We start from the raw sequence: 14914 nt of genomic DNA, 5'->3' as shown, positions 1-14914 counted from the left end.
GATAATTTCCTTTTCTGTTATGCTGTTTTTATAAACTGCCATTGGACATATTTTACAGATTGAAACAGAACTGTGTACATATGCTACACTTTATGTATACAAATATATTTCAGTTATTCAAATATGAAGACATGGAACAAAAGCTGTGCATAAATCATGAAGGGCCTGTTCAATCATAACTAAATAACTAAATGTTGAGCAGTTGCCTATTCAACAGTATCTACAAAAGACAACCCTATTGTTGTTCAAGTAACATTTACATCAGCCTACACATAGTGAAGAGTTATCTAAGTTACTCTAGACTTACCCATATATAGGATCTCTGAACTCCATTTCACTGAAAGAGGAAAACAGATTAGTTTTAATGGCAGAAAATTTATCAATTGTATTGTTAGATTTGGTTCACAGTAATTGCATGTATGCTTAAAGGGTAAACTTGTGTTTTACTGGAAAAAGAAATATTTTCTTTGAGACAAGGCCCTCAATTCAAAATATTATTATGGTGATCTTACAGAATGTCAGTATTTACAGAGAGACTTGTGTGATGAACTAATATGGGCAAATATTAAAACAATCAATAACATAAATGGTGTAAACTAGACATGTCCAAACTATTCCAGAAAGGGCCATGCTGCTGCAGATTTTTTGTTCAAACCAATCAAGAACACACCTGATTTGACTAATCAGATGTTTGAACCCTGAGATCAGTTGATTAAATGACTTGTGTCTGTTGTGCTTCTGCTTGGTTTGAAGAAAAACCTGCAGCCACATGGGCCTTTCTGAATAGTTTGGAAATGCCTGATATAAACCAATGAAAAACAGCATATTTTTATAGACAATTACAGAGCACAAGTTGTCACACTCAAACTTCAATCCTGTCAAGTATAGCAAACTGTCACAAATATGCCATTTAAACAAAAATATCTATTCTGACTGTCAATAAGTGGTGTGTAAAAAAAATTCTGTGTAGAAGTGCTGCACCTTGGATCTGAAAGGCCTACGCATCTTCACTTCACAGAGGTGTGTACTGACTTCTCTCTGCTTTGTTATTATGCACTTTATTATCAAATCTACATCCATATTGACAAGAGGCATTTAACTTTTCTACATTTTAAACTTTATAACTCAAAGTTTGATTTGAGAAATGAAATAATTGAAATAAATAAGAAGGTATCTCTCCACTTCCTTAATGCAGAAATTGGGCCAACTGTAGCAGCATCCTTAAGCCATCTGCCTGTTTCATAAGATTATTAGTGTACAACACGTGTATTTGTTTGAGTTATTTTGTAGTGTGTCATCTCACCAAACGCAACATAAGCCATGCAAGTCTGTCTTTATGACTGTTTGACTTAGGATTTATATCATTTTATGTAACAGCAAGAAGCTTTGCTAAAGCATGTACTTCAGGGCTGGGAGGTGCTGGCGAATGCGAGACAAACACGTATCCAGAAAAACTACATGGTCAGTGTAAGAATATAGAATATGTAATATAATACTCTCGGATGATGCGGTAGCTTCGTTCTCTGAAGAAATCATTCTCCTTGTCGAACTCTCTCTCGTCCTCTCCGATGGTCACGTTGAAGCGCTTCTCCTCAAAGTCCGGCTCCTGCTCTTTACGGATGGTGGCCTTCTTCAGCACCTAAGAGACGGAGAGCCGGACCAGGAATAATTTGATTAAAAAACTGACATAAATGTTGGCGAAAGGGAACTATAACATACAAAAATCTGTGTGATTTATAATGATGTGAAGACAGCTGAGACATCTGTGTCTGACTCTTTTCCAGTTAGTTTCCAGTTCCAGTCTCAGTTCCAGTTTCTGATGAGGTTATGACTAGGTCCAAAGGTTGGTTATCAAACAGTCGGCCACCAAGGGAGGAATTCATCGAGGCACAACAAGTTTAAAAAGGTTTAATTGTTTGTTTTTATCTGTAACTGCATTTTCACTGTGTTTTAACTGTCTTTGAGTATAATGTAAAGCACTCTATAAATAAAATGTATTATTATTATTAATAAGGTGATTTCATAGGTCAGGGCGATTATATGATCGTGATTAGTGATTGCGAGAAATTCCAGGTCGACTGCAGTGATCAGCTGATCTTTTGCAGCCATTGCATTGTACTAGCAACATTCGAAGAGGAGAAATTAGGCTCACAATTTGTTTATTTTGGGTCTTGGATACCTGCAAAAACACTCAGGACTGTAAAGTAGTTCAGTGTGTCATAAAATAAAAAAAATATTTATTTTCCTATGTTCATCTAATTTAATTTGCTTTGTCATTTACTTCGTATGTTAATTAAATAATTAACTAATCTCTAATTCTTTAGTTTTCAGTACAGATGCTTTAAAACTGGCAGTTTAAAAACAATATAAAAAATTGTGATAATAATCGAGATCAGACGATATGAAAAAAACATATCATGACCATTTTTTTTTTGCCAGCCCTATGACATCACTTTTCAAACTTTCACTCTTTTGTTCATAGCCAGTAAAAAGCCAAGCAGATGAGGAAAATGGCCTACTTTCTGAATAATCTCCTGCTGATGCATCACTGAACTAGTAATGTCTCAGAGGACTTGGACTGGAATATGACTTAGCAGTCTGTTGTGCCTGCACCCTATTGTTCTTAGGTGCTGTATTTAGCTCATGACCACCATTGGTCAGGAGCATGTGGGTAACTTAAACCTTTGACAGCCCACAGACATTTCTATTGGCCAAGACCAAATCAAATGATTTCATCTGGCTTCCATCATGTTTACATTTAGTTTACTATTACACACATTTTCCTTTTAGTTATTTAAAATAAAATAATTTTTGTTACATCTCATGTGTGGTCTCCCCTCCTTTGCCCACCTTTAGCTGGGCTGTGACATATGCTACTGATATTTAATTGAGAGAGAATCACAGAGAATGTTCTGTGACAAACACGTTTGGTTTACAAACCAGGTTTTGAGAATATATCAGCTTAACCCATTGACGCCGGGAAAGCATTACCGCATTTCTACCATTAAAGCCGGGAGCGCTGTTACGTCACTCTACCATTAAGGCCGGGACAGCGGATATGTCATTTTGTAGTATTTGTATTTTTTTCCACCTATTTTCGGTCTCTTGGCCAATGAAATGCATCAGAATCATGATCAGAATACATGCGGGAGTGTCGCAATGCAACATCGGACTTTTCCAGAACTTATAAATCATGGAGGAAGACGACTATAGCGGAGGAGCTCAGCAGTAAGTGACGGAAGAGATCGCTCGGATCATTTTATTGCTGATCTGGACTTTGAACCCTCGGAACCAATCGACCGGCATTTATGGATGAGGAATATGTTTTTAGACGACATATTTTCACCAAAGAACAGACAGATTTGTGGCCATCTGGAGATAATAATATTATTAATAATATATTAATATTAATAATAATGATAGGCTAATTGATTGTGATGATGATATAAGAAATCATGACTGTTTATGTCTTATATTACTTTATGCGTCGTTGAGTACCCTGAAAAGTGCAATTATTATTTATTATTATTATTATGATATTTTTTTTTTTTATTACAGTAGGCTAATGAGAACTATGTCTTGTTCTTCCAGTGGTCATATCATGTTTGCATCTTGCTAATGGGCATGTATTAGTATTATGCATAGGATTTTTTATTCAGACAAATGTAACATTTGCTGAGTTTGTTGATTTAAAAAAAAAAAAATGTATTGAAGGTTTGGACAAATAAACTCAACCTCGTATGAAAGCCACGGGTATAAGCTCTCAAATACTTTTTGAATTTCATTTCTATCTGCTACAGAGGCTGAAAAATCTATTATTTAGTAGGTGTTGAATTTCCAGAAAAACTTCAGGTTTTAGGGGGTCATTTGAAAATCGCCCATAGGTTTTCCAGGCATTTTTTTCCAGGCGCTTTAGGCCTTAATGGGTTAAAGGGAAACATTTTTTAAACTAGTGAGTTACAGATGCATCTCAATAAATTATAATATCATAGAAAGCTTATTTATGTCAGTAATTCAATTCAAAAACTGGAAATAACACATTATATAGATCCATTAGACACAGAATGAAACATTTCATGTCTACATTTATTTAATTTCTTCTAATTATAATGATTATGGCTTTAATGAAGACCTAAAATTCAGTCTCAAAAAATGTTAGTATTACAAAATACCAATTTTAATAAGTATGTTTAATATGGAAATGTTGGCCTCTGAAAAGTATGTCTGGGCTATTAGACTCAAATGGAAATGGACTTTTCCATGATAATCTAGTTTATTGAGATGCACCTGTAAGGTTAGTAGTACAATAAAACTGCCAATCTTGCAGAAAGCAAGCTCTCCCTTTTGGTCTGGAGTTTCATTACAACGAACAAAGAGCTCACATGTTATTCACACACCCTCAGCAGTGTTTCATTTGGCATGAGCTCAATTTTGTGTTTCCATAACAAGGACAGTGAAAGTGGTTACCTCTTTGGCATGCCTTAGGCCTCGCTCCCAGGCACTCTCCACGGGAGGCTCCACTGGAGGAGGTGGTGGAGGGAGCTCCTCTACCGCAGGTCCAGCCTAAAACGGTACCAAATACATTCACTAGTTTCTCTACATTTGCCTACATCCTCACAGAGAGATGAAGCAGCCAGCGACAGTCAGTAGAAATGCAGATGACATAGATCCAGTTTGTACCTAATCCATTTGTTATATTTATGATTTCTCTGTGTCACGTTGTTACAGCAGTGCTCACTAGTTATTTCAAAATTACAGATATTTTACAAAGTTTTAACTGTTGAACAATAATAAAAGACATACCCAGGGATTGTTGGGTATAAGTGGGTGTGGTCCTCCAGGCGGAGCTCCATTAGGTGAGAAGAGGTCTGGCTTAGTAATGAGGGAATAGTTGCCTTTGTCATTGACCCCCGGGTGGATGAACCTACAGTTCATACCCCAAGTGCAATTTCCTGGAGGAAACAAAATGTATTATAATGTATTTATAAATATTTGATAACACAGGCACAGTTACTTAAAGGAACAAGGAAAAACAACAACATTTGTGGTCTTTCTTGGCAAAATGTAAAGAAGATGAATTCAATACTGCTTAACCCTCCTGTCATGTTGCAGGTCAAAATGACCCATTTCAAAGTTTAAAAATCTAAAAAGATTCTAATCTAAATGATTAATAAGTGTAATCAACATATACAATGAAAATGGTTCATTTCACATATCAATGTCATGTAAAACCATGTATTTCATATGAAAGTATTTCCAGTGTTCATTAAAAAAAAAGTTTTAACAAGCATTTTTTATGAGAAAACGAGTGAATTATCCTCATTGAACCATGATGTGTGAGAGGTAAAGAACACAACTGCACTTTATATTGATTGAAATGGTTAGTAATGGAGTTATTAAAATATAAACAATGTTTGTTGGGATTTTTTAGCAACATGCCCTGGGTCAAATTGACCCAGGGACCTTATTGCTGTTCCTGAGAAACAAACATAACAGGAGGGTTAAGTAAATTACAAAACCTCAATAATAAAGCTTTCTGCTATAGATGCAACAATACATGTTTTGACAAAGTCAATGAAAGATATCCCAAATCACAGAAATATCAATTTTTGTGAAAATCTTGGAATCAATTGCCAGCAGTGAGAAACACACTGGACCAGTTCACACAACAGTGCTTGTGCTTTATACTCGCTATCTATTATTAACTTAAAGACTGCACACATCTGAACTATTTCCTCTGTATGTTTCTTATTGGGTATGAGTTTTATGAGCACCAGAAAAATAAACAGAAATCTGCATATAGTAAGTACAACAGCTCCCCCTGCTGTGGAACAACTGTCACATCAAGAGCTGAGACAAACGGGAGCATTACTTATTTCTTCATGTACTTAGTTAGTTACCGTTTCAAAACTGATAATACTACAATGTTAAATTGTTAAACATCTATAGAAATAATAAAATAGCCATCATTAATATTCAGAGGGCGTGTTGAATTTTAAGATTTTTGTCAGTGTTCATTCAAGAAAAAAATCCCTATTAGCATCTGGCCACTGTGTCTAATCTAAAAATGAAACCCACAGCATTACGTGCTTTCCTGTGAGTCAAATCTGCTTCAGACAGCTGCTGGTAAGATGAAGATAAGGATGAATCATCAGGTGAAAAATGTAGCCCTGAGCATTTTTTTCAGGTTTCACTCATTGTGTTATTATTTTTTCAGGCTGTACATCGTATAGTAAAATGTCAATCAAAGGGGCGTTTAGAAACATAATTTAAAATGATTTATAGTTATTTTTATTTACATTTGAGCATCATCTCCCTGTTAATGTTTGTTAAATTTCATCCTGAATTGTGAAGCACTTTGAAAAAACATTTTCAACATGATCGCTCTGAATAAATCTTTGATCGTCCTTCTGATGTTTAATAATGATGATGGTGGTAAAGATTTTACAGAGATGGTTTGCAGAAACCTGTGATAAAATAGTCACAACTGTGTGCAATGACAGCTGCCCTGTAAGAGAACTTCGCTGCTGAGAGAAATTTACCTTTTTATTTTTCCACAATTTCTCGTCGACTGGTCTAGTGAGTAGTTGAGCAGTCACAACTTTAGATAAGTCTTCCAGAAGCTGTAGCACACTCATTAATAATGTGGATATTAACATCATATGGAACTAGGAGACCTAATCAATTAATGCTAACTTATCATGAACTGGACAAAAAAAACAGTTAATTACAATTTCATGCAGTCTTGAGCTAGAACCTTGTTTGTGTGCGTAGTAAAACTGTGTTATTTTCATACTTTTTAAAAAATATATATATTTCTGCATATGAGTCCCTAAACAGTGTTGGAATTGCATAAATGTAATATAACTGGAAAGCTGAGACTCCCCCATAGTAGCCATTTCATTGTAGAGAGACCATTAAAAAAAAAAACCTTTGCTCACTGTATAAAATGACCTGTTGTGACCTCTAAGATTATAAAACCCTGATGAAACAACTACAAACTAGAGTCCTAGGACATTCAGAGGATGCATAGCTTTCCTATGTTTATTGACAATAAGGGGGTTTCTCAGGAGTTTACACAACACTGTCCAAATGTCAAAAATACAGTTTTTGAAACCAAATCACAGCATGGATTTTTCTATTCTTGGTGTCTTAATTAGGTTTTAAGGAGGAGGAAACTTTTATCCATTCTCAAGTGCCTAATATGGTCAAATTTGGCTCCAAATCTGATAAAATGGTATAAACCCCAAAAACAATAATTAAGCTTTGTGAATAGTTTTCATATGCTCCAGTCATAATGTTGTTATTTTTAAAAAATAATTTCACAATTTTAATTAACAAATTAATTGATTACTTAATTGATATTGCAGATTTATGGCTGGAGTGAAGACAGTGGAAGAGCTTAAGGGCATTTCTAAAACTGTGGGTGCAGAAATAAGCCTTGTACATATTTGCCCAGCTCCACAATTATTGACATATAAGCATCAGGCATACATGCTAGAGGTGGGGGAAGAAATCGATACGGCATAGTATCGCGATATATATCGTGGCGATATTATGTGGATTCATGGCCGCTAAGTATCGATATTTAGTGTTCTGACGGGCCGTCAGTATTTTCACTTTTTTTTCTTCTCCAGATGCCGTAGTGGGCTTTTAGGGACGTACTGGTGATACTGGTATCATATAAAACTAGAAGATCTAAGGAATCTATAGGCACAATGTCAGGATATCGTGTACAGAAGTCGTCGAAATAATGCAGCAAAGGCTTTTTTTTTGTTTCATCCAAAAAAATTCACAGCAGTGAAGCTTAAAGTTGAGGAAAGTTTGAGAAAATGCTGCAGTTGTTGTCATCTATACATGTTTGATATCAGTTCAGTTCAGTTTGACTGAATACTTTGTTGGTCAGTTTGTGGGTTTGACTCTCATTGTGGAGAAATAAAAAGACTCAAGTGAGATGAACAGACTGAGAATTTTCTCTTATTTGACAAAACAATTCTTGATTGAATTTAATTTTGTGGACACAATATCGCTGTGTCGCAATACTCACAATAACGCAAAATGCTTAAAATTGCAAAAATATTGTATCATGACTCAAGTATCGGGATAAAATTGTATCGTGGGGCCTCTGCCGATTCACACCTCTAGTATGTGTAGCTTTACAAGTTTGATTAAAGGGATGCGTATGCACATTTCTGTCTTTGGACTTACAAATAATTTTAGACATGAATATACATGAGTTGTGAGTTTAATGCATCTTGCCCACTGCTCTTAACCACCTACCTTTAATGAAGAACCTGCAGATGGGACGTGGTCTGATCTTCCTGTCTGAGGGATCTTTGACCTCGCCCTCCTCCAAGTCATCATCCTGCCCACAAATAGACAATACAAATTATAGCACCTTTGAGCGTCTTATTATATGCTACAAATAAGATATTAAGAGAGCGCCTAATTGTATTTCATGTTAAAAGGTTGATACAAGATCCCGTCATAGGCATTCTGCATTATTTATTATACCATAAAAGGAAATGAAGGCAGACATCTGACGAAATGAAACAATACAACAGCCCTTAAATCCATTAACTCATAAGCCCTTCAAATCAGTAACGTGCGACATGTGGAAGTATACTGCTGGCAAGAGAGAGCACAATACTAATTCTGAGATTACTCAGTCTGCAAGTCAACATTTGAGAGCACACAGGCATGAATTTGTGACAGAAAAAAACTGTTTTCAGTATGCAATCTCAGTCGGGCATGCATTTGTTTCAGAGTCTGCTCCGTCAAGTATATCCTGCTGTTTGGCAGCTTGTGAGCACTTGAGACAGTAAGAAGTCTCTTGCCATCCAATTCTTACTAGCAAGCCGCAATATTCATTTCTCGAAGCCCACAGTCGGATCAGATCACAGTAAACCCAACCACTACCTGTCAGGCTCATTGGATTTCTGAGGGCAGCATTATACTCAGAAGTGGCAATGAGCCTCATTGCTGATGTGACCATGAGTTTTATTAAGAGGTAGCCAGAGCTAGCAAGCCTCTTGCAGTCATGTATATTTTGGAAGGTATATGCATATATTGTAACTTCTCATGTCACACTTTACGGGACTCACAAAACTCAAGATTGATTATCTAGCCACACATGATCTAGGTTATCTTTTGACTGGATATAACCTTTTTCTGCAGATACAGTCATGGAAAAAATTATCAGACCACCCTTGTTTCCTTAATTAATTGCTCATTTTAATGTCCTGTACAACTAACGGTACATTTGTTTGGACAAATATAATGATAGCAAAAATAGCTCATAAGATTTTAATTTAAGAGCTGATATATCTAGCCATTTCCCATTGTTTCCTTGATAATGATTTTGGTTATTATGAAAAAAACCATGGAAAATGGCTAGATATCAGCTCTTAAATTAAACTCTTGTGAGCTGTTTTTTATGTGAAATTGAAACATTAAATTGAAAATGAACAAGAAATTGAAGAAACAGCGTGGTCTAATTTTTTTTCCATGACTATGTATGCAACAATATTATAAAAGTTGATTTTCAATATTAAGATATTTTGCAAAAACAAATATTTTAATAAATGGAATTACGATTAATTATTGCTTTCATAAAATGTTTCCTAAATAAAAAGGCCAAAAATAGGCAAAAGATTCAACCTAGATTTTGCCATGTGTTATATGATAAAATAAAATGTAAAAGGGATTATAAATCTGACTGGATCTTCAATGCAAACTTTTGAAGCTCTTAAAGGTTAAATTGTGCGGCCCTGGACAGCAAACTGTATTTCCTATATCAAGCACTTGATGACCATATATTGCATTCCATATTTCCTACATATTCCTACTTACATTTTTTACATTTGCTGATATTTTCAATTATATCAAAATACTGAATGCACTGTGTAAAAAGTAATGACCATGAAACTCTGAAATTTATGTAGTAGGATCTGCAAGAGACAGGATGTCGGCTCTGGCTCTGCTGAGGTTATGGGAAGTTCAGAAACATTATACTTTCGTACCTGTACAGTGCTGTTACAGAGTGGAACGTCCAGACAGACTTGCTTGCAAAGGGTACACAAAACTACACAACAGTTAAGTTTAATTTCAACCTGTTGAGTTGCTCACAAAATTAATGTTAATTAGCAACAGCTGATGTGACTAGCTGGCAGTCTTGGTCTTTTCGACCTGTCAATGTGACAGTCAGTGCTTTTAAATGCACAGTTCATCAAGCTATGCTTAAAATTCGATTTCGGCATCTAATCGGACTTCTGTCCTTGTCCCAGTTTACATGCAACTGAGAAAAACGGAAAACTGACGGGAACGTGTCCTCCTCCTCAACACTAGGTGGCGATATATACATCGTTTCAGCGGGTTAATACGGCCCCCTTTCGGGTTGACCTATTACGTCAAAATAAACAAGTGGAGAAAGGTGGGAAACCGGCATTTTCAAACAAGAAAAACAAGATGGATGATCATGAAGCTTCGTACGTAATGTACACGTTACTCGTTGTGCAGATAAGGTGCACACTATCCTTGTGGTCATGGTTTTAACAGGGCAGACAAGAATGCCGGATGACCGCCGAGCAACCAGCTTTCTTGGATGTATTTGTTTGGGTGGGGGGGTGGAGGATGCGGAATATGTGCAGTGCAAATGTTTTGTACACTGCACTTTGCTCAAGAGAAGTTTAATGTTGGTAAATAATAACATTGTTTTCGCAAGCATATCAGTATTGATCATCAGTTATTGCACTGGTGTAACCGAAAAATGCTTCACATCTAGTCTAATTTTACTTGGATCTGAGTGTGAAAAAACTGGAACACTAGCAGGTTGAGGTGGAAAGAACCAAATCGAGTACAGTACAGAAAGAATCAGCATTTGATCAGCTTTGTTATAGCTGATGCCAATCCAATGGAATATGCCAGGATTGGCCCTGGTACCAATTCTATTGGACCCGTTTTGGTCATTTCTATGGTATTGTCTAGCTATAACTGGAGTCTATACATTATACAGCTACTATTTCCCCACATATTTTATTGAAAAATTAAACAAATACAATTCCAGACTAGAGAAAAGCTACAAAAACTACGGAATAATGAATCAGTTTCCCCCCCATCATTACCGGCAAACACTCATTTGCCTGACATTCATTAACATACAGCCCAAACAATGATCACTTACATCGATCTCTCCTTCATCAATCTCTCCATCATCTTCATCCTTCTTCTTGTCTCTGAAGGAATCTCTGCGCATCCTCTCAGGCCCTTTGGAATCACTTGTCCTCTTATAGTCACTGTCTTTGGGCGATGGAGGGAGGATTGGTTTCTTCTCCCTCTTTTTACTGCTCTTGTCCTCACTCTCCTCCTCTTCTTCTTCTCCCTCCGCTTTTGTGTCTTCCTCATCTTCATCTTCCTCATGTGCAGGGATGCTGGGCTCCTCGGGGACCTCCTCATCGTAATCCAGTTCGTGCTCGTCCAGCTCCCGGGACACAGACGTAGAGTCCTCCTTCATCTCCCTCACTGCGACAGCTCTCCTCCTCTCCTCTTCCACAGCTCTTATCCTCTCATCCTCCTCTTCCTCATCAGCCTTGCTTTTTTCTTCCTCCTCCTCATCCTCATCCACCTCAGCTGTCTCAGGGTCTGCAGAGTCGTCCTTTCTGTAGTCACTGTATCCGTCCTCCCCGTCTTCTCCGTCCTCTTCAGCAGTGAAACTCTTGCCCTGCTCTGGCTCTGAGTCTGGAGACTGTGGGGTGTCAAAGATTCTATCCTCTTGTTCCTCTTCGTCCTTGTCATCCTCACCATTGAACTGGCCACGAACGTCTTCATCCCCTTCCATTAACACAATGGGCCCATCCTCCTGTCCCATCCCTTCTCCTACAGGTTCTTCATCCTCTGGATCAGAGACAAAGTCAGGGACCACCTCATCGTCTTCTTCCCTCTCTTCCTCTAATTCTGAACTTCTTCCTCGGCTTTCAACCATATCGTCGTCCTCAAGAAGCCTCCCGTTTTCCTCTTCGTGGAGTATCTCATTGTCTGACATGCCCCTGTCATCCTCTTCATCAGGAGAATCCAGCAGCTCGCTGTCAGAAAGGCCCTTTTCCTCCTCCTCCTCCTCAGGAGACTGAGGGGACTGAGTAGGGCTTTCAGGAGTATCCATTAGAGAATATTCTTGTGAAAACAGAAAAACAGTAGCACATTAGAAAAAGTCAAGATGTAATATCCTACTCCTAACATAAAAACTTTATTCATACTCAATTTACCACATTTTACGTCTGCCAGGTTACATATAAGATATGACTTTATCCTGCAGTGGGGAGATTTAGTAAGATTTGATAATTACAGCAGCTCAAGATACAGACAGAATAAGAACATAAAAAATGAGACCTATGCATACATTTCTGCTATTTGGCATTTATTATTAATATATATATAGTTGTGCTTGTTTGTTTTCCTGACAGTACTTAGCAATTTACATATATTGCACATTGGAGGAAATATAGTTTAGCATGTTGGGGTATATGGGGTAGAAGATGAACTAACCAAACCGCATTTTGTATTTACTAATAAAAAAATGTGTTTGGCATATGAGACTACATATTACAGCTGTACGAACAACTGTCGAAATGTTTATTTTTCGGGGTGATTTGGAGTTTCCCTGGCAAGAAAAAAAAATAGCTAGCTTGCTAACCAACTGGCTATCTCATATATGTGTGTGTATATATATATATATATATATATGTGAATTAGTTAAGATAACACCGTTAACAGGAGGTTTTTCTGAATGAAAGTTAGCTTCTGGCACTTCTAATTCAACGGCAATAGCAAGCTAAATAACAACGACACTGTAAAAAAAACCTGTTGTTTTTATGGTAAAACTACGGCAGCTGTGGTTGCCAGAAGTTTACCGCAATAAATACGGTGCAACTTTTTTAAATATTACGGTAAAAAGATATAAGCATTATTGATTTCACGTTTAAGATTGCCATTTTATTCAATTTTTTATTGTATAAATTTTCCATTAAAAGAAACGCTGTTCTGTCATATAATTGACAAGAAAATGCTTTATAAATGCTGCATAAATTAATGATTTTACCATAAAATATTACAGTATATTTTTGTTAGAGATATGGTGTTTAGTACATTTAACAGTGAGAAAAAAAGTATTTTTTTAAAAAGATAACTGCAAAAATTACACTGATGGCTTGTATATAATGTATTTTTTTAAAAATACTGTAAAAAATACTGTTTTGGTTAATATATACATTTACGGTGTTTCATTGTTACTGAAACTGACTTGACCCATTTACCATTTTACAGTCTTTTACTGTCGTAGTGTAGCAGTTTTTCCACTGTAAAATCCACAGACAATTTTTACTGTGTACCACTATCTGCCAATGTTCAGAACTGAAAACCTCTTTTACTTTAAACGTCTCAATGATATAAGTAAACAGTTGGCTAATTCTGTGAACATAATGAGTTGTCCAAATTTGTAAATCGTCACACTGTTAAAATAATCGCCTAAGTCATTTTTAGTCAAAATTGTTTTTTTTGCCTAAATCATCTCCTCATGACGCCGGCCACCTATGGTAAAATCGCCTACATCCTCAGTTGATGAGATGGTGTGATTTTACCCCTTTAAGATAATGGCCTATGTGAAGTGTGTGACTTAAACGGATTTATTATGCCTAAGTCAAAATTAAATGTGACTTAAGCAATTTTTGGAACATTCCTTTGTGACTTAAGCAAGATATGGTAACACTTTATTTTGAAGGTGTCTACATAAGAGTGACATGAGCGTGTCATAAACATGACATGGGATGTGTCTTGAACATTAATGACACTTTGAAGTAACATAAATCCTCATGATACTTGTCATGTCATGTTTCTGACAGGCTTGTGTGACTCTTATGTAGACACCTTCAAAATAAAGTGTGACCATATCATTTATTTCTCTTAAGTTACATAATTTACACGCAGGGCTATTACTATGCCAATAGCCATTCTTTGTTACATCCTTTTTGAGTGCATTTGATCAATAAATGTCATATGTTACACTTTTGTGAAGTTTTTTGTGTTTCCTGCAAAACTTGAAAAAATGAGTTAGGCGATTATTTTAACAGGGTGACGAAATACTAAAGTTTACCAACATGACTGAAACACTGCTATGTCGCGCTAGTAGGCAACAAGGCCCATAACTTCAACGTCAACGCGAAGAGAGCTGGCTAACCAACGAGCACCAACCAAACCAAAACCTTTCATCCTTCAAGAGTACATACGGATTAACCGGTTAACAAGCTGCACATAGCCGTGTTAGTAGTGAGAAGACACACTCGTGTCTTACAATTAACAAAGCAGCCTCCCCTGAAGCTAGCACAAGTCTGAGCTAAAACCGCAGCTACGCTCTGCTAACTGCTAACAACCACATATTTTCATTCACCTTGTCGACCCGGAGCTCTTTCGAAGACAGCACTGCGACGTTAAGAACTGCCCTCTCCCGTCGATGTTGTTTTCTTACGGTCTACAATGAATATTATACGGTTTTATTTAACAGCTATGGTGCAGAAAATAAAACACTCCACACGGCACAGCGAGATCGGCCATTACCTCAACGTCATCAACGTACGACAATTCCAAGGGGAAAAGCCGCGTAGGAAATGAATGAGCGCTGATCCAGGGTCAGATACTGGACGCATAGACTGGGCCGCTCTGATGAAGTCAGGACAACATAATCTGATCTGCGGTCAGTGACAAGGGCCGGCCTGCAGCAAGGCACCCTCTCCAGTAAACATTATATTATACTATATTATATTACATTATATTATATTATAATATATTATATTATATTATATTTTATTATATTATATTATATTATATTATGTTATGTTACGTTATGTTATGTTGCGTTACGTTACGT

At 36.7% G+C, this 14914-nt stretch overlaps 1 protein-coding gene across 1 annotated transcript in view; it reads right to left on the bottom strand.

The window, feature by feature from the left end:
• Positions 1 to 14632, bottom strand: part of zc3h18 (zinc finger CCCH-type containing 18) — a 41542-nt gene extending 26910 nt beyond the window's left edge. Inside the window, exons 1-7 of the mRNA XM_059335431.1 lie at positions 14438 to 14632; positions 11183 to 12168; positions 8281 to 8365; positions 4804 to 4952; positions 4468 to 4563; positions 1497 to 1639; positions 308 to 337 (exon numbers count right to left, since the gene is read on the bottom strand). Coding sequence (XP_059191414.1) covers positions 308 to 337; positions 1497 to 1639; positions 4468 to 4563; positions 4804 to 4952; positions 8281 to 8365; positions 11183 to 12157 — 1478 coding nt within the window. The 5' untranslated portion in view covers positions 12158 to 12168; positions 14438 to 14632. The remainder of the gene's footprint in view (positions 1 to 307; positions 338 to 1496; positions 1640 to 4467; positions 4564 to 4803; positions 4953 to 8280; positions 8366 to 11182; positions 12169 to 14437) is intronic.
• Positions 14633 to 14914: the final 282 nt, after the last annotated feature.

Source organism: Centropristis striata, chromosome 6 (assembly GCF_030273125.1).
Source record: "Centropristis striata isolate RG_2023a ecotype Rhode Island chromosome 6, C.striata_1.0, whole genome shotgun sequence".
NCBI classification, from domain to species: domain Eukaryota; kingdom Metazoa; phylum Chordata; class Actinopteri; order Perciformes; family Serranidae; genus Centropristis; species Centropristis striata.
This window is presented reverse-complemented; position numbering and strand designations above follow the sequence as displayed.